This window comes from Micromys minutus (assembly GCF_963924665.1).
Source record: "Micromys minutus genome assembly, chromosome: 13".
NCBI lineage: Eukaryota > Metazoa > Chordata > Mammalia > Rodentia > Muridae > Micromys > Micromys minutus.
Window position 1 is genome coordinate 27,381,360 of NC_137982.1, and position 20,828 is coordinate 27,402,187.

At 45.6% G+C, this 20,828-nt stretch overlaps 1 protein-coding gene across 2 annotated transcripts in view; it reads left to right on the forward strand.

The window, feature by feature from the left end:
* Positions 1 to 1,406: 1,406 nt before the first annotated feature.
* FMNL2 (formin like 2) overlaps positions 1,407 to 20,828 on the forward strand; it is a 259,204-nt gene continuing 239,782 nt past the window's right edge. For both annotated transcript variants that reach the window (XM_080927503.1, XM_080927502.1), the window contains exon 1: positions 1,407 to 1,817. In XM_080927503.1, coding sequence (XP_080783629.1) covers positions 1,701 to 1,817 — 117 coding nt within the window. In that variant the 5' untranslated portion in view covers positions 1,407 to 1,700. The remainder of the gene's footprint in view (positions 1,818 to 20,828) is intronic.

Genomic DNA, 20,828 nt, shown 5'->3' on the forward strand with positions numbered 1-20,828 from the left:
ACAGTGGTGCATAGCCACACTATTATTCTGAGTTCTTTATCTCAACAGTACAGATCTGTTGAAACTTCATCCAACCTTGTAAGAAAGACTTTCTTAGATGATGAAATGTAGGCACAGAAAAGTTAAGCAATAATCTGAAGATCACACTCCTTGGAGGCACAGTAGCAGGGGCCATGAGCCCAGGTATTCATAGCTACTACAGAAAAGTTGAGGCTCTTGACATTTCCATATAACTGGTAAATTTACCAAATTTACTTGCTTTCTTATGAAGATAGCCCAGGGTTAGAGAAATGAGCACTGGCTGCTCTTCTAAAGGACCTGGGTTCAATTCCCAGCACTCGGGCAGATCACAATGGTCTGTAGTGCTAGTTCTAGGGAGTCCTGATACCCTCTTATAGATACACATGCAAACAAAACACTAATGCCTTTGAAATAAACAGAATAAGATGACAGCCCAAGCTGCATAGCACCACACCTTCTCCGGCTCCATCTCTCAGTTTAGGGAGATTCTGATTCCAGGCAGAACTCAAGGTATGAGTAACTTTAATCGAAAGTTCGCCTAGCAATCTGCCGGCGCTTGAATTTTATAGCAAGGGCAGCTGGCTAAAGTCATGTGTAACTGCATTTCCAAGCATTCCGAACAGCTAGTTAAGTTCAGAGGGACAGAGTTGAGCCCTATATTCTCTGTGAAACACTTGGTGCAAATCTGCTTTGGAAGGATGGGTACAGTCAAAGATCACCCTCGTGCCTCGGTTTACCCAGTGCATGCAAAATAGTTACTTGCTTTGAATTGTTTATTTTGGATTAAATTCCTGTAAAAAAAAACTCGTAATACTATAAATCACCCATTTCTTTATAAAACATGCAATCGGATCAAAGACCGTGCTGTGTAGATGCTGAAGAACCCGTTCTACGTCTCCACCTTCAGTTTGTGAAGTTGGGCATTGCCAATACCTTTAGTGGGGGTTCCCTATTTAACTAGATTCTTTCACAGGGTTAGACTCTTCTGAAACTTAAGTCACGAGTTTAATGATTGACTGGAGTCATTCATTCATTCTTCAAATGTGCCGAAATGTCAGATTTAACGCAGGCCTTTAAACCGTTGGAGTGAGAGAGATCAGGACAAAAGCGACAAAAGCCACCTCTCACGGCGTCCAGCTTGCGTTTGCTGCAAGCACCCCAACCACAGCGCGGCCCTCCAGGAGCGCGCGCGGTTTCTGCGCGTGGCCGGTTTGGGCCGAAACTACGCGTCCCGGCAGTCCGCGGGGCGGGTGGGCGGAGCCGGGCCGGGGGCGGGGGCCGAGAGGGGGCATTGTGTCGGCCAGCCGTACGCGATCGTCCGCTCGCTGTGGGGCCGGGGCTGAGGTGTCAGCGCCGCTGCGGCCGGGGCGAGAGGCGAACGGACAGGAGCTCGCAAGCGGCCGAGGGCGCCGGCGGGGGCGGCGGGAGCACCATGCGGATCGGCGCCCAGCGCCCTGCAGACCCCTCGCGAAGCAGAGAGGCCGGGGCGGCGCCGGGGCGGCGGGGAGCATGAGGGCGGCCGGGGACCAGCTGGGTTCGGAACTCTGCTAGGGAGCGGCGTGCGCTGAGCACTAGCCGGGACGCGGCGGAGGGCGGGAGCCGAGCGCCCGGGGCTGTGGGCATTTTGGACGCGGACGCAAGGGGCCCGGAGCCAGCCGGGGCTCCGGCAAGCAGCCGACATGGGCAACGCGGGGAGCATGGACTCGCAGCAGACTGATTTCAGGGCGCACAACGTGCCATTGAAGCTGCCGATGCCCGAGCCAGGTGAACTGGAGGAGCGCTTTGCCGTCGTGCTGGTGAGTACGCTGCGGCCGGGCGCGGGGTCCCTGTGGGGCAGGCGGCGCCGATGACCCGGCTCCTCGGGTCCTGAGGGCGAGGCTTACACCTTCCGCATTGTGGGCTCCCTGCCTCGCTCCTCTCTGTCTCTCTCCTTGCGCTCTCCAGGGGACCTGGGATGGGGAGAGGAGCTCGGGCCGGGCTACCCCGCCGGCCACGAACCCATTGTCTGGCGGGAGCGGCACCTCGCAGCGCGTGTGTCGGGAGGTGCAGCGTGGGTGTGAAGGGAAGGTTGGCCCGGGAGGAGTGAGGGACGGGCCGCTAAAGCTTTTTGTTCAAAGAATGAAAAGCAACCAAGCCGATCCCGACCCTCTGTGTAGCATCCCCTGGACGCCCAGCTCTGGGCCTGCGGGGTCTGCTGCAGACGCGCGCAGGTGGCTGGCCGCAGGCGCCGCGCCCGCACTCGGTCGGCCGAACTTGGAGGGTGGACCTCGCGGCTGGGCAGATGGACAGCTCCCCAGAAAGAGAACGAGCAGGCCGGCAGCTGAGTGGCGCCCGGGTCCCTCCGCGAGGAGGAGGCATCTGAAATCTAGACGTGGGGGGGGGGGGGGGGAGAAGCGCCCCGGGCGGGGGAGAACCTCAGTGTATTCCCTTTGGTCTTAAATCTTAAACCACAAAAATGTGCAGTTTGGCTGGGACGTGTTAAGAGCCGTCCTGACTACACGGGCGACCCCAGTTCCTTCAGCTGACTCCATGGCTCCCTCCCGCATCCCGCTTCTCTCAGCCTTCCCGTTCCAGCTTCTCAAAGACTGGAATCCTCTCTCTCCATTTCCTTTTGGGACTAAGTTTCGGGGCCCTTCCCAATCGGAGTCTGCCTTGCTGTGAGCTCAAAAGGGTGTGACGCCTTTTCCCTTGCCCCGGAGAGCGTCCCAAGTACAGTTGGTTCCTGGATTCTCAAGTTTTAAGATCCCACCTTCTCTTAAGGGGATGTTGGGAAGGAAATGAGGGTGGGGGGGGTGGGGTGGACGGACGCCTGGCTCCTAGACTTAACACTGTTTCTTTTTTCCTAAATCCATGCAAGACAAGGGGGCAGCCAGAGCCAGAGGAACTTGTGATGGAGCTGCCAACTCCTGTGTCTACCTGAATGAATTTTGGCATGTAACTTAAGAACTTTGCGAGAGTTCTCAAGCCCTGGATCAAAAGTTGGTTTTCTGAGATTAGAACGTTGAGTGGGAAGTTGAAGCTGCCTTTCTTCATCTCTTGAAAGGGGGCTGCTTTGGTACTGAGAAGTATTCGGTCTGGATGGCAGATCCGCTCAGGGAGCACAGAGGCTGCAGCTCTTCGCAGCCCCCTTAGGCCCCCTGGAAATTGCTGAGAACATGGGGGGGAAAGATGTGGCTGCCTGTTTTGCTTTGCATCGCCTGTGATCTCCCACAGCTGCTCCCACGTTATGCAAGATGGGACGCTGTGAAATGAAACAGCCTACGCTTAATTACTTCTCAAGGCAGTCTGGTGCACACTTGACCCGACTTTCCAGAGACAAACGGTGTTTCTCCGGGAAAAAAACTGCTCCTGACAGACGGGGCTGCAACCTTCTGGCTCTGGGTTTTTACCCTTCATAGTGTGGTGTTGTGTGTCTGTCAGCCCGTGTGTGTGTGTGTGTGTGTGTGTGTGTGTGTGTGTGAACACTTAGAGTTGGGCAGCCAGTGACAACAGGGAGGCTGTCATGCAGCAACCATGCTAATAACAATAATGTAATTAAGTTCCACTCAACTGGGAGAACATTTTTTGCATGAGCTTTCAGTTACTCTGCTGATTAATAACACATGGTATAAATTAATCTTTAGGAAAATAATGCCCCTTCATTAACATGGCGGATTTGTGCTCCCGTTGAGTCTAGCAGGTCACAAAGTGAGTCTGTAAGACTTTTATGATTGTAAATCCCAGGCTCCTGGGGGGGTGTCCTGTGTTTGTGGTGGCTACTTTCCCTCCGGAGTGTCACACAGTTTGCTGGATGCAATTGTTTTGCAAGCTGTTCAAGAGTATACTGAGTTTCTCAAACAGAAAACAAAGACACAACATGTGCTGACTTTTTTTGTGTGTAGTTACAAGGTGTTTGGCTTCCCTCTGTTAGGGATTCACTGTTGCTGTCTGCTTTCTCAGTCTAAGCTCCACTTGCTATCCTGAAACAGTTTAAAGGGAAGCCTCCCAGAGCCAGTCACCCTGCAGGGTCCTCCTTCAGGCTTTTCCCACTTCGGTTTTCTTTCATTTTCAGGAGTTGCTGGAGGCATCAGGAGTGTGTAATTTTTGAGATTAAGATTGAAGGACAAGATTTAGGAGAGATTTTTGTTTGGTAGTCTTCTTACACACACACAGACACACACACACACACGTTCCATGTTTGCTCCCCCCCACCGTGTGTGTGTGTGTGTGTGTGTGTGTGTGTGTGTGTGTGTGTGTGTGTGTTTGTGTGATTTCCCCCTCCCCCCATTCTTGAGCAATGAGAATCATGTTGGCATTATTTTGGCCAGGTCTCTTAGCACCTCTGCCTTGCTCTGTTCCCAGGCTGGCCTAAAACTTGTTGTTCACCTACCTTAGCCGCCTGAGTGCTGAGCTTATAGATGCCCCCACTCCAGATCTGGTTTGTCTTCTTACATAATAAAGACCACAAGGGATTTTAGGAGGAAAACTAGATTTATATTGTGCAGAAAAGGGTACAAACACCCCATTGTAAGAATGACTTACATAAATAATTAACAAGCTGTTTCAGGCTAGGAAAACAATTCCTCCCAACCTCCAGCTCTAGAATATTTAAAACCTTTGGTGGAGTAAATAAAAATTAAAGTGACAGGAGTCCATCTTATTTCACAGAGATTATAAATCTGCTCAGTGACTGTACCCTTTACCCCGAGCAGCTTAGATGGAATAAGTCTTTACATCTAAAAAACTATTGTATGTAAATGGCCCAACCACTGAATTAAGATCAGAAGATCCAAATTTTAAAACTTCCTATAAATAACTAATATTGATGTTTGGATTCACATTTTAAGAGTTTAATCCTTGTAAGGAAAGTTATTCCCTCTCTGGGTTTTATTCAGAATCGCTATAATATAAGATGCAAATTAATGTTTAAGAAAAGGACTGACTCAGTGTTCGTTAGAACTGTTGTGTGACCATCTTTACCTTCCTGGTAGATATTAGTTGGAATGTATCTTCATTTGTGTGGCTGCATAGGATCCAACACCTACCATGTTTCTGTTAGACTCTTCAGTGCAAGTGTCTTAAGTTACGAGTTATCTACTTCAGTCTTTGATATATACATTTATAGGTAACATCAAGCTGTCCTACTTGGTCCCATGCGTATGTGATTACATGTCCATGTGGCTCTGTTTCATTTACTCAGCATTGTCTAGTCCTTGGGGTCATGCACAAGCAAGTCCTTTATCCTTCATATTCAAATATGGTACTGTGAAAGCAGTTCTTCGTGGGTTTCAATCCAGAAACACCAATTTTCCTTTAGGCACCCCATAATATTGTTTGCTTTCCACTATCAGTCACTGTTTACAAATGCAGAATATAAGTCATCTGGCACCTTTGTGGAGGCGCTTGTCGCTGTCTTGAGGATTCTTTGAACTTCAGGGACCAGGCTGATGGGAGTCCTCTGACATAGTTGCCTGGATGTCTGTTGTATCGTGTATCTCTGAGCAGATAGTAAGAGGATGCAGTAATGAACTACTTTAGTGTCAGATTCACTTGAGTCCGTTTCCTTTTCCCTTTTTCCCCCTCCCGAGAGTGGATTTAGTCACTTAGCTCAGGAAGGAGTTGGGAGGACTTTTGAGTGCCGACTGTACCCCGATATTGCTCAAGTTGACATGCTTTTCATGCCCTGCAGTCTGGCCACCAGCATTAATACTGATCGCCTGAGGTTGTGGTTATTGAGTCACCAACCTGTGATTTTAACCAGATTGGGATGTCTTCCTTCTAACATCAGGATTTCTCAAGTGAGCGGCTGGGGAGAAAAGGGCCTGGGGAAGGCCAGTAAACACAAAACCAAAAGCAAGAACGAACTTAGAACCTGGCAGTTAAGTCTTCAGCAGTGACATGGTGAGGTGTGTTTGAGGCTGTCCTTTAGATGCCTGGCACCTGCTCCCCTTTCGTATGTCCAGGCATGGAGATAAAACCTTAATTGGGCCACCCGTGTATTCCTCAGCTTTCCTTCCCTGGCAGATTTTGGAAGGTAGAGGTTGGAAAACGTAGGATTTAGCAAACCAGAGAAAAGAGCCAACTGTCAGTTGAATGCGTGCACGCACTTCTGGGAGGGGGATGGGTAAGGTCAGGTTTCATCGGTTTAGTTTGGTTCCCACTTTAAGGGAAGTACCTGGGCGAGGTCTGTAGAGAAGATGGTTTTGGGGGGGGGGTGGGGAGTGTAGTGCAGCCATTTCTCACTCCTGCTTGTTTTCTCATAGCCTTTCCCCTGTTGTGAGGGGGGAAGAGCGTGTGGAAGGGGCAGGTGTTGTCACTTTGAGACATTGCAGTTTCACCCTGGGCGGCAGCTCCCTGGAACTGTGCCCCTTCTCCCTACAACCGACACGGTTGTTTTGAGCTATTCCTACCACCGTTATGAACGTGTGTGCCTTCCCCCTGAGATAGCAAAGTGCATTCTGAGTGTTTGGAGCCTGTGACAGCCTCCCAATAATGTAAATTGTGTGGGTAACCTCAAAGAAGAATTTGTTTCTGCGGTGGCCTATCATCTAGCAGAAAAGCCCTGTCTTTGGAAGCAGTACTACTACTTTCTGGAGTCAACCCTTATAACAGCTTGGGGATGCATAATAGTCCATGAGTCTCCTTGTTTGTGGATGGGAATTAAGTTTGGCACAGATTTTAAAATAGTTGAGACAAGTTACAGCACCTTGAAATGGAACTTAGTGCATTGTGATCCTTTGTCCCATTTGACATTAGGGTTGAACTCTTGTAGCAGAACATTGTGTAGTTCAACGGTGTGATGGTGAAAACCTGTGGTTCTATTACCTGGGGGTTGGGGGGGGGGAGAATGTGGAGGACAGCCTGACCTATGCAGTTGAGACCCTGTGTCAAAAGCTAAAAGCAAAACGAAACAAACAGCAACACAACCGCTGTCTGGTCTGGATCAGTGACCAAAATTCGGGTGAGAATATGGGGAAATGTTCCAAGGTTTAGAGTTGTCAAAAAAGAAAAAAAAAAAATTGAGCAAGACTTCCTTACTGAGATTCTGTTACCGAGTCATGTGAAAGATGCAGCGGTAGGAAGACCCTTCCCACCCCAAGTTACAGCAGGTGGTTCCATAGTCAAGCAGTTGATGCTTTTCTTGAGGTGAATGTACAAACCTGCAGATTGTACACACAGAGCTGTAACCCCCTGAGAGCTGGGGAAGTGCTTCTTGAAAATCCTTATTGGGCTCAAAAAAGGAAAAATGCTTAGATCCACATTTCCTGTGGAAACACATTGCTTTATAAAAAACTGTGCCCAAAAGACTCAGACAGCACAGGTGTCAGGAAGCAAGAAGCATGAGCCTAGAATTTAGCTTGGCTGATAGAGTTCTTGCTTAGCATGCATGAAACCCTGGGTTTGATACCCAGCACCGCCTAAGGGCATGGTTGTCCATGCTTGTCCTATCAGCACTGGGGGTGAAGAGGCTGGAGGACCGGAAGGTCAGAGTCAACCTTGGCTATATATTAAGTTAGAAGGCAGCCCGAGAATAGGAGACCCTCACCCCACCCTCAAAAACAACCCAAACAAACCCGAAACCCGGGCACTGATTATATAGATGTTTGTCTCCTTTGTGGAAGACACTGGTACCTGGGATTCTCTTAGGAACAAAGTAGGAAGTTGTTAAAGAGCACACTGGGTGGCCTTGAGAGAGAAGATGAGGTCAAGGTCTTGATGCTTGGCAAAGAACCTCTTTTAGAGTGGGTCATGGAGTCCCACCCTCTGGGGCAGCAGGCACTGTGTCTCCAGACTTTGGACTCAGGGTTTTTGGAGGGGCTTCATCATCATTTTGTTCTCACCTACTTGAACAGCGGATGCTTGGCAATGTTAAGGGAGAAAACAACACAACACAACAAAAACAACCCTAAAGATGGATATCTGATTCAACCCAAAGCAAGAAGATGCAAAAATACCAGAAGATCACAATACGGACCTGTTGAGTGGTAGAATTATTAACTTCAGAAACGGCTGTGAGGTGACCAGAGTGGACACTTGCAGAGAAGGCTGTCCACCCCATGGTGTAGCATGGAGCAGTGACTCTCGGTGACTTCTGGAGTGGAGGAGGTATAAGTCACCACAGCCTTGCTCGAGCCTCTCTGTGGTTGATTCAATGCAGGCCATTTGCTTTGATCTCTGGCTTCACTACTTACAAAGAGTTGATGAGCTTGGCTTCCTGGAGTGAAATTCAAATACACTTGTGAAATGTAAACAACATTCATTTATTAAGAATCCTATAATCAAGGCAAATTGGCATACTTATATAAGCAATTAGCTTTGAGAATAGAAAGATAAATAGGATCCGAGGTCAAGAATGAGCTGATTGTTCTCAGTCTTAGAGTCTACTTATCCCTTTATGAGTTATAACATAAGCAAATAGGCATTCCTCTTACTCCTAATTGTCCACATTTGTGGTTTGAGTTGTGAGCAGCATATGCGCTGTTTCTGAAATTGGGAGGACAGACACAATTATTGTCTTGTTTTCCTCTAAAAATATAATTCTTCCAAGGAAATGTATACCGGTATTTTTTTTTCTCTTTTGACCAAAACATTCCAGTAATTGAGAACCGAGTAAAATAAGGTCTGGATTTTGGATGGGGCTATTAAGAGATTATAATTTTGCTGTTGTTCAGGGAAGTAGACAAGATGACTTTGACAATTGGAAACAATTTCCCTCCCTCTCCCCGTCACCCGATATCCTTTCTTCGCTGGAGATTCTGTAGTTCAGGCTTCCCTCGAGCGGACTATAGGAACAACGATAAACCTCTGGCCACCTCCAGAGTGTTGGGATTCATATCGCCCAGCCAACGGAGCCACACTGCAGCCCTCACTGACTTTATTAGACCCTGTTTACTTTCCCTTCCTATAGGAGAAAGCATGATGGTAACCAGTGGTAGGGGCTGGATATTGGATGAACCTATTTGCATTATGGAAGCATCCAATTTGTCCAGCGAGGTCAACGCTACCAAACATCTTGTTTCTGAACTCTAGGGAACTAAGAACACGGAGCAGTGAGTCAGATGAGGATCTCAATGGCTGGGTTGCCTTTGTGGCCCTTTTGGCTTCTGGGATGGCCAGCATTGCTGATGTCTTGAGAGAACTTTCTCATTTTGGTCACAGTGTCCTGATTAGTAGGGATTTGTTATTTCCGTGGACTTTTCCTCTTTATGGTTGACCTAGAAAGCAGTGCAGCCCTGATGTGTTAGGGCCGAGGTGCCATCAACTTGTCTGCTGCCCACTAATCAGACCTTCCAGGTATAAACCTGGAGCACTCACTGCGTGGCCTCCTGAGCTTTTAAAAGCTCCTGCTTGCCTTCTAGCGACCTTTTTTAGTAGAATGTTTAAGTGTCAGGGCACCTTCTCTTGGAGAGCATTGGTTTGGCTTAGAGATCTTGAATCATCTGTAAATCAACCCTCATTTAAAGATGTAGTTCAAAAAAAATAAATTAAAAAAAAATAAAGATGTAGTCCATGAATATCAGCCACCTGCTTTCTTTCTTTTTTTTCAGTTTATGATAATTATCAGACTTCCCAAGATTGATTTTTCTATTGCTAATGGAAAGCTTTTAAAAATGGTTTTGGTGTCAGGCAATGTTGAAATATGTGTTTAATCCTAGCACTCATGAGATAGCCTGGTCTATGGTGTTCCAGGATAGCCAAAGCTACAAAGAGAAACCCTGTCTTGAAATACAAAAAGTGGGGTACGTTTGTTGGGATGGTATTGTCTAATCATTTATGGGAAAATCTCTTTTAGACCGAACCCTGTCATTGTATCACAACTCCTAGATCAGGACTCAGATTCTTATCCCTCAGATGCTCAAGCCAAGTCTGACTCCGTGTCCCCTAGCCAGCCTAACCCTGAGCCTGTTCTTAGTGGCCACCCTTAGGTGGGGGAGAGCTGAGCACAGGATTGTGCTCGCCAGGAGAAGCAGCATTCTGCAGTATGGACAGAAGTCACTTCAGAGGTGTGTGTATGTCAGTGTCCGGCTTCTCCTAATCCTGAAAGAGGACATTTTGATTTGTGCTCATGGAACAGAGCATGTATGGAGAGGATTTACAAAGTGAAAGACAGCAAGTGCAGCTGGGGCTTCAGTCCCTGCAGTTAGGCATTCACAGCCTCATGGTTTCTGGTATCCCTCCTAAGCTATGATTCTAGCCTGTGACTTTATTTTATTTTTGTTACTGTCCTTGTTGATGACTCTTGAAATATGGAAAGATCTGACTGTGAACTTTATCTCATGGGTTTTTCTCATCAAATCCCAATTATTTTATTCTGGACATTGGGTCCAACTCCAGAGCTCCATGGTCTGCCATTTTCTTATTTTAATTTTACAGATAGGGTTTCTCTGGGTAACAGTCCTGGCTGTCTTCATTATGTAGACAAGACTGGCATTGAACTCCACCTACCTCTGTCTCCTAGGTGCTGGGATTAAGGCTTGTGTAACTTTAGTTTTTACAACCCCGATTTTTGATGATGTTTCAAAAATGCTTTAACCTCCCTTTTAGCCCACCAACCAGAGGTAGCAGGAAAGAAAGGATACGGAGCAGGGTGTGGGGAGTTGTCTGGAAATAGGCAGTTCAGTTCACAGGGTAGCAGCAACAGCTCGATCCATTTGCAAACACTTCATAGATATTTATACCCTCCAAACATCACATGTCCTTCACGGATCTTGCCTCAACACGTCTGTCTCAGGTGACATCACTCTGCCAATCAGCCCAAAGAAGCAGCAAGAAACTGCAGCACACTACCAGAAGTTTTGTCGTGCGTTTCTCTCTGTGGGGTCTCGACAAATGCAGCTCAACTATGCAGTGTAAGGCGAACCGATACATGTGTGTCATTAGCAAGGAATCCTTCATCATGTGACCTTTCACGTGCTTGCTCTAGCAGAACATCCTTTCACCTGTGTCTGCTTCAGCTAATTCAGGAGTCTGCCTTAGTCTTTCACCTGTGTCCACTTCAGCCAAACGTTCCTTCACGTTTGCCCTAGCAAAACACCATCCACCCTACTTTCCAAAGGGCCCTTGAGTTTCCAGTTCAGGCGTGCAGCAGGGCCAATTCTCAGCTGTTGTGTTTGTGGTTAAAGGTCAGGCTCCATACTTTGCTTTCCAACTTTCGTTCCGTAGAGACTTTTCATCGAAGGGGCCACACTTAGGTCAGACCTGCCTTCCCTGCACATTGCTTACAAGGCCCTCACTTGCAGCTTGCTTTGTCCCTGTTCACTTTTCCTTGTTACCTTTCCCCACTGATTGGTTCTCCTCTGTGGAAAACATTCCTCAGCTTCCCTGCTTACTGACTTTGTTCACCTAGCCTTCAAAGTTCCACTGAAACCTGACTCTCTCTGTGTGCCCTTCCAGGCAGTATCAGCTTGGTGAAGGTGGGAAAACAATCCCCTTCGCTTTGATCTCTTTATTTTATGAATCAGCTCTTACTCACAAGGCTCTGGTTAAATAGCACCCTTGTGAGGTGTGGCTGTTCACCCAGGGGCTGCCCGTAGACGTGGCTTTGTAGTATGTTTACATCTTTGTTTTATCTGCTTCTTCATGCTTTGGGGCTCCAGGAAGGCAAGGTCCTGGCAACTGCTTCTGTAGCACAGGGCCTGGTTTGAGAGGGTCCCAGCACAGACCCTCTGATTGTGGAACCCAGTGGGCTGAAAGAAGACCGAGAATTGCAGTAGCTGCCTGGGAGCCTATCACTGAGCAGACCACATGGAGCTGACGGTTAACTGCTCACACTTGACTTTGTGTTAAAGCGATACTGTCAGATTCTTACTCACCTTGTATCCCCTGGGACATTTGATTGAGTTAGTGCCCAAGAATACCTCATGCCCAGAGATAACAAGTTGTCATCAAGTTCTCCTTGACTTAAGGAGTAGACAGGGACAGCATGGGACATGGCAGGAGACAACCAGTGGTTTGTCACAGTCTTTAAGCTGGGTGTGGTTTGTGGCATGTGGTAGTCAAGTGAGTAGCACGGGTCCAGAGTGGGGCGTTCTGTGTGGGGTGGTTTTCTTGTTTGTTTGTTGAGTTTGAAGGGAAGCACCTTGGATGAGCTGCGTCTTTTTGCTGAATGCTTTCAGATTGTCGTCTGTGGCTGTGGCTGTGGCTGTGGCTGTGGCTGTGGCTGTGGCTGTGGCTGGCGATCAGGGTTTTAAAGAAGCAAGGCAAGTGGATTGGGGGCGGGTGAGACTGTGAGACTTGAAGTTATAAACTGTTGTACCTAAAGTTTGTGATCCAATTCTGTTGTGTTAAAACTGCAGAAAACATTCCACTGTAAGGAAAGGTGATGCTTACATTCCTCACTTATATTCTTTCTTACTTCCTGAGCATCATGGCAGGTGCCTTTGACAGTCCTTCCAGTAACCTTCTATCTTCCTTTCACTAATGGGACGGTGGGATTCAGAGTGATAGTGGCAGATACCAAAAAATGGAGGCAGGATTTGAACTCAGGCCAGTCTGATAAGGGAACCTGCTTCATCCTATTGTCTGGTACAGCATGTTGTTGTTGTTTCTGAATTAACTGTAATGTGCATTGAATGCATGCTTGCTCATTCTTTGTTCTGTGTAATAGCTGCTTTATATATTTACAGGGTCTGTCTTATATATAACTTGATGCAGAGATTTTTATCATCAGTATAGTTGCAGTATAGTTTGACTAAGCCCTGAAAGTTAGACAGAAACCTGTACTGGATTCCCAGTGTTTGATTTCCTTGGAAGGGAGCCAGAAGATGCTTCTAAGAGCCCAGAGATCTTGTTCACCCTGTACTATTCTAGACTGTGCATTTTTAGTATGGTTTAAGATAGGCTTATTCAATCAGGCAGTCCAAATAATTTATTGAGATCTCACTGTGTGCTAGGTGGTCCTGTTGGCACTAGAGGACGCTGAATGAGGCAGACTCAAGGTACCATCAACTAGGAGTTTATGCCATAGTGGGAAGGACAGCCACCAGCCAAACATGGAAGGATATACAGACAAGGACATGAGACAGCTGAGGTGCTGGAGACCAGTGGGGCAGAAAAATAGAGCAGTATGAGGTGGCATCATCTCTGCAAGAAAGCTCTGTGGATATGAAATAGCCCCTGTGTGAGGAAAGAGCCCTCGTGCTGAAGGAGAGGGCTGTGATCTTGTTTCTCCTTTCACGCTCAGGTCTGTGGGATATACACACCCGCCAGTCACTCTCCAGGGCTTCAGACAGTGGAGGCTCATGATGGAGGCTTAGGAAAGAGTTCACGGCTTTGGCTGTCCTGTGTCTTCTAACAGTTCTGCTTGTTAAGTTTGTGTTACTTGTAAAGTCATGATCATTTCATGTTTGTCAGTGTGTTAGATCGTTAAACATGGCAGGCTTGGGAGTGGGGTGCAGGCTAGTGTGAGTTACTGTCCTAGGTGAAAGCGTAGGCTTAGAGTGGTATAGAGTTCATCTCTTTGAAACCACATGTGGGCCTGGGCATTCCAGGTAGAAATTGTATTATTACTTTAATTTCTAGTATCTGGCCCCGATTCTTCCCCTGTTGATTTTTTAAAAGATTTCTTCAATAAAACTAATATATTTCAGGGAACATACAGAAAGTTTATACAGATGAAGTTAAAAATAAAATTTGTGTCTGGTTAAAATTATCCTTACAATCCCCGAAGTTGACCACTCAAGTATAGTATATATATATAATTCCTCATTGAAATGATTCCAGGAAATAATTTTGTGCATGTTAAGGTTGGGCCTCTGAGATCTGCTAAAGGAGATGCTGTTAGAGAAAGTATATATATATATATGCATGCCAGGGAAACTTGACACTCAGCTGTAGAGTCTGGAATTCACCTGTGACTGAGGAATATGGGTGGAAAATGGGGACACACTTTTACATATGAAGCTGTGTTCTCAAGGTTGTGAGTCAACTTCTAATCCCAAAGAGGATATGAGATAAAACACAGCTGTAACAATGCTTCACAGGAATTCGGAGTCCCTGTGATGGTCCAGGGTCTTTCTAGCCTCTTTGTATCTTGTTGTGTGTCCTGAAGCGATGGTAACTGTATGTCCTCTATAAATAATTAAAGATAAAATAAGAACCGGATGAATAAGCCACAGCCCACTGTTCAAATAGCAAGAGGCTGGAAAGATTGTGCTCAAATTGGCTTTCTTTCTAGCAACAGTTGTCTTCCAAGGCACGCTCAAGGCTCTCTTTCAGACAACTGTCTCGGAACCTTGTCTTTGTCCCTCGTAAAATGGCCGCGTTGTTCGCTTGTGGGCTGTGTGGCAAGCCCTTTTACTCAGCCTCCAGTGATAACCCACAGACTTGAACTTCCTTGTGGAAAAAAAAGACTTTTACTGTTTATTATTAGTTGGTTTTATGTTGGGAGTTGTACATTATTTTGTTCTTTTTCTTTTGTAAAAATATTTTTTATTGGCTATTTTATGTATTTACATTTCAAACGTTATCCCCTTTCCTCCCTCTCCCATACCCTCTCCTCACCTTTGCTTCCATGAAGATGCCCCCACTCCCAACCACCCACTTCCACCTCATTGCCCTGGCGTTCCCCTACATTGGGAGGCAAACTTTTACAGAACTAAAGGGTTTCCTCCTATTGATGCCCTATAATGCCATCCTCTGCTACATATGTGGCTGGAGCCATGGGTCTCTCCATGTGTGCTCTTTGGTTGGTGGTTTAGTCCCTGGGAGCTCTGGGGGGTTTGGTTGGTTGATAGAGTTGTACATTTTTAAAAAAGCAAATTCTATAAATAAGGAACAACTAAGATGCAGGGTGGTCCCAGAAGGATGCTTTAGTGGTTGAGGGCACAGGCTGTTCTTCCAGAGGACCTGGATTTGATTCCCAGCACCCACATAATGGCTCACAACCATCACTGACTCTACTTCCAGGGGAATCTCTTGCTTTCTTCTGGCTTCCATGGGCACCAGGCACAAATGGGGTTCACATGCATACAAACAGGCAGAATACCCATACACAGAAAATAAAAATAAGTAAAAAACGAAGCAGGGATGTTAAGTGACTTAAATATCCTCTCCTGAAGGTGGCTGTGGAGATGGTTGGATTCATATGGAGTTGCTATATATATTCTGTATGTCATGCACTGGACAAAAGGACACGCTTGGGTTAAAGATTCAGAACATTTTAGGTATAAGCCAATGAATATTCACAACTGATTTGGTTGAAATCCTCAGGACATGAGTTTTGCTCTATGTCTGAATATTTAAAGCTTCAGGTGTGTGTCTTTCTGTGCCCACACCTTGGAAGAATGTGGTTAATAAAAGGTGGGAGGGGGGTGCTCACACCAGGGAGAGCTTTCCCGCTGAGGTGCTTGGACCGAGATCAGATCGGCTGGGGCCTCACTCCTGTAGGTGGCAAGTGTCAGCAGGAGCTAAGTGGTCACACTCAACTCTGCTAGAGAGCTTGTAGTTTTAAAAAAGCTTATTTGTAAGAATTCTGAATTGGTGTTAACCTTCCAAGTCGGGCTTTGTAGAACTTGTGATATAGTTCATGTGGTAGAGGGCTTGCCTAGCATGTACACAGAACTGGGTTTGATTCTTAACACTCCACAAGCCAGGTGTAACTTTAGCCTTCAGGAGGTGGAGCTGTAGAAGCGGGGCATTGGAAGTTCAAGTTCATTGCTAGAGTGAGGCTAGCCTAGGACTCATGAGACCCTGGCATCAAAAACCAAAACTAAAGAGAAAGGAAAAAGAAAGAAGAAAAGCAACCCCCCAAACAAAATAAAACAAAAGGAAACACCAACAATTTGGAAGTGGGGAAGGAGGTCTAGAATGCCCAGAAGAGAATGGGTGGTAGGCTGTGCTGTTATTTCTGCCTCAAGATTACATTTATTCTGCTACTTTGTTATGTACATATGTCTAGAACTACACACACACACACACACACACACACACACACACCTCCTCTAATTATATGCTTTTTTCTTGACTTGGTGTACTTTGTGCAGTTAGAACAAGTGCCAGGAATTTCACTGTCTGTCCCGTTTCGGGGCATCTTTGTAACTGGAGCAGTAGAACTCTGGACTGTGTGCAGCCAGCTCACACACAAAAACATACAAGTCCGGGACCAGAGGAGACTCTAGTGCTAAGGTTTCTTTGGCTCCAGTTCCGTTTTGAGATGGATGGAGTCATTTGAATTTTTAATTTTTTTCTGAATTCCAGTAGTCCCTTCCCCCCTCCCAAATTGTATGATTTGTGTCTACATGGTCTTCTGGACTTGCCCTAGGAAGCAAAGAAGGAAAAACCTTAGAGTTGCAGTTTCCTGGTCACTTGGTGCCATGTGTTCCTCGGAATGTTCTGTAGTAATATGTTTGGAACAATATCTGACTTAACAATCTCGCAGAATCAGGCAGAGCTAGGCTCACAAAACAAAGGCCACTGACCCAGGGCAAATGAAAACACCACCAACATCTAGAATGTAGTCTAGAAATTTCTGAAGGTGCACTCCTCATTCCCTTAGGCGAGGAACATGCACTTTTTTTTTTTTTCTTATCTGCTAAATGCCATTTCTGCTGAAAGGGTTTTTGTTTTCTTTTGTTTTTGAGTTAGTAAGATAAAAGAATATTTGATAGCATCTGTAGAGCACTGGATAACAATTGCTTTGTTTTCAGGCCCTTGAGGGTTTTAAAATTTAAAAAATTTTTGAGTTTAAATTTAAATTTTAAAAATTGCATGGGCTTAGTGTGTGTGTGTGTGTGTGTGTGTGTGTGTGTGTAAGTTTTGCATTTCCATAATGAAGGTATGAACCCGTTCTGTCACGCCCCTTGCACACTTATTGAAGCACTTAGCTTAGAATTACATGAAAGAACATAATACCCCCCTCCCCAAGACAGCCCAGATGAAAAGGATTATAAAATGCTACAAAAATATTAGCCTGCCTGGCCGGGCCTGTGACTCATTCCTTTTGGAGTGCTCATTTTGACAGCTTTTTTGAATCACACATCAGTCGCAATGCTGGTATTTTTGGCGGGGTGCTAGACTTCACCCTAATGCTCAGGAGGGTGGCTGCCAAGATTGAACAAAGAGAATTATAAATGAACCGGCGGCATCACAAACACTTGGGCCTGCCCCCCCCCCCCCATTCCCCTTGAGCAGAAACAGCTTTGGAAGCTAAATGGTGATCTCTCCCTAAGAATACCCAGCTTCAATCTGGTGAGAACCTCCCTTATGAACATCGTCCTTACTATAGTGAAGTCCCCAGTGTTAGTATTCCAGAGCCTTCCTCCCCATCTTAGAAGTAAGCTTTTCAGCTGTCCACCTCTCACAACAGATTCCTCGTGGGTCTCTCTCTGCTCTGGGCTCCCTGTCACTGTTCTGGAAAGAAATTCCCATCAGTCTCAAAGAGAAGCAGATGTGTGGGGTGAGAGTCGAAAGGAAAATCTGCCCCTTCGTCTCTCTCCTTTTCATCTCTTTCTTGCAGACGGCCTTGCGTTTTGTTTGAACAGATCTTTGTAATAATCGTTTCTCACACTGTTATATGTGGACTGTTATTTTATGAAGAAATCTCCCTTTGTGCTCTTTAGGGATTTAGGAGCTGTTCATGTGTGCTCTAAACCAGTGCCCGCACTCCCAAAAAAGTAATCCTATGAGAAAGATTTTAGTTTTTATTTTATTTTTTTCCATGTAGCCCAGACTGGCTTCAACTTGCCTTGTAGCTGAGGATGTCCTTGAACTTCTGATCCTCTTCCTTGACCTCATGAGTACTAGCCAACAAGCAAAAGCTGCTATGTCTAGCTGCTGGGAATATTTTGGATGGCATATCACAACAGGACAGTGGTGTGGGGTAAAATACCACATACTAAGAGAAATGAAATGATACAGACTCACCCTCCCAGGCCTCATCTCTTCCTCCTTCTCTTTGGGAGTAAACTATCTAGAGTTGCCATATGCCGTTCCTGTGCATGCATGTCAGAAATAACTTAGTTTCTGGATTTATGGACAAGCTATTGTATTCCATCTGAGATGTGTTTATGTGGTACGTGTGGCTAGCCCGAGGTCAGTGATTTTTGAATCACGCTTTTGGAATGACTGGGCTGTACGTCATTTAGAGTCCAGACTCATTTGAGGATTCTGGACTTGTCAATTTGCCTGTTAAGTATTTATTTTCTTTCTAGTTGTATGTATATGCTTGTGTCTCAGTGCGGGTTTTTGTTCACATGTGAGTGAGAGTGCCCACGGAATCCCAGAAGTGGTTGTTGGATCTCCTGGAGCTGACGTTATGTAGGCAGTTATTTGTAAGATGCCCAGTGAGGTTCTGGGAATCAAACTTGGATTCACTGCAAGAACAGTATGTGTTCTTAACTGCTGGGCCATCTCTCCCGTGGGCATTTGCTCATTTGCAGCGCCAAATTATGTATGTATTCGTGAATTCCACAGTAGTGAGGCCGATCACCTAACATAGTTAAGTATGTGATCTGTGATTAAATATGCCTTGTTATAGCTTTCACCTTGTACACAAGTAGCCTTTCCACGTTTAGTGCTTGTGTTTTTTTTTTTTTTTTTTTTTTTTTTTTTTTTTTTTTTTTTATCAAGTTCATGCTTTTTGGTCAGGCTATGCTGTTTTTTGAGATGTTTGCTTCTCTTTGGGATGGGATGTGGAGGATGGAGGGTGGCTTGCAGAAGTTGGTTCTCTACTTCCTTACAGTCTCCGTCCGGGGATAGAACCCAGCTCTTCCATCTTTTCTGTGCCTGACCTTGATTTACAGTGCTACTGGTATATACATGCAGATTTATGTATTGATTTCTGTGCTGGTCAGTCAGCAGAGATGGTAGGACTGGAGTTTCCTGGTATATAGAAGCCAATTCTGGGTTTTGCCTAGAGACATTGGCCCACTGTTAGATAAGTCTGTGTAAGTGGTCACTCTGTAGAACATAACCACTACAATGAGCTAAATCTCTGTTGATGAACATTTAAACATATTTAATTGAGTGTTACGATGAAGGTACTTGTCTAGTTCTCCTGGTATACACAGGTCAGTTTGCAAAGGTTGTATGTTTAGGAATGGCAGCCTTGTCTTCAGCCGATGTAATGGTCACTGAAATGCTTTCTCTCCATGTTGTCAAAGCCAATGCAGTGCATCTCTCCATTCTGCACTGAACGGGGTCACATATTAATGGTAACAAATATTTTTTAATGCCTCCTTGGTACTAAATAGCTTTAGAAGTGAATGATTATCCACGAGCTTACAGTGTGGCTTTTATGATAAAATTCTGAGTGTCCAAAAAAAGAAATAAAAAAAAATTAGTTGCCTTCCACTTTAAGAATTAATTTTGAGCAAGGCAAATTTAGGTTGGAAGTAGAAAACACAGTAATTATGGTAGATAATGTCCCCTGAATCCTACCTCTGAGCTGGGATTGATTGGTGCCATCTATGCATTTTCTCAGGAATGTCACAAGGAGGTGGGTCCTCTGCTTCTGTTTGACTGAGGTGGCAGCTCAAGTACAAAGAAGTTGAGCTGCTTGTCTACACTCACCCTGTTATGACAGTGACACACCCAGGGATTGAAACAAACTTCCCAGCTCTCGAGACCTCCCGGTCTTAACCATGTGTTGTACATGGCTCAACTTACCACTGAATTTCACACCTGCTAAAGGCTTAAAATGTATGTATATATGCTTTTTTTTTTTTTGGAGAAATATAAAAGGGACTGGAGAGATGGCTTATTGATTAAGAGCACTTGCTGCTCTTACAGAGGGCCTGTGTTCACTTCTCAGCACCCACATGGTGCCTCAGAGCCAGCTCTTGTTCCAGAGCATCCAACGCCCTATTCTGACCTCCTTGGGCGTCAAGTCTGCACCTGGTACATAGACATATAGGTAGGCAGAATACATAAAGGGAATCAATCTAGTAAGTTTAAATGCAGAATACTCAGACATAAAATGAAAAAAAATCTAATAGTTCAAAGACATATGTAATCAACCAATTCAGGGAACTTGGGGGATCAATCAGCAGAAGTAAATATGGAGATGATTTTATTTAGCCCCTCCCCCATTTTTTCTTTTTAAACAAAGCCAAGAGCAGTGGTGAGAAAAGCCAATTTTTACTCCAATCCTGCTTGTCTCGCTGGTCTTTTGATGATTTGGTCAGGGAGAGGTTTGATATCTAGCAGTGTCCTACAGAGTGGAAAGGCTACTTGTGTACACAGAAAATAAGGGAAGGTCTCTTGTGTGTGTGTCTTCACTTCTTCAAGAGAGTTTGTAAGCACTGAGTTCATAGCTTCTGTCACATGTTTCTCAGGACAGCCTGTGGAATTGTGGCAATGCCCTGTAGGATACAGTAGAGGGTTAATCCTTCTGGCTCTCCAGCGCATTGACCACTCCTTTGTCGTCTGTCTGTGTAGATCTGGGTGAGAGTGAGGATGGTTGTCAGGAAGGTGACATCCCAAGAACACACTTGTAAGCCATTAATCCCAAAGGTCTGATACGGACCGGGAACGCTCCTGTTGTGTTAACTTCTCTTTTCCTGTTGGAGAGGCAAATACAGCTAAAGCATGTAGGGGCTCCTGGAAGTCATAGGCACCATCTTTGCTATTTAGAGTGTCTTACTCATTTTAGTAAGATTGACGAGATGCTCATGGTAGAACGATTGGAAAGAGTGACTCCCTGGTTTCTGAGAATTAGTCTCTTTTGTACTACTGACAAATGATCATATATTCTCTTCTAAAAGTAAACACTGATGTCTTTGCTGAAAGAATTAGGATTAGGTTTTGAGGGTGGATGGCAGCAGGAAGTGCCTTCACCTTCGGTGCCCGGTAGCTGGCCCTGGTCTGTCTTTAGGTGAAAAGATAAAGCA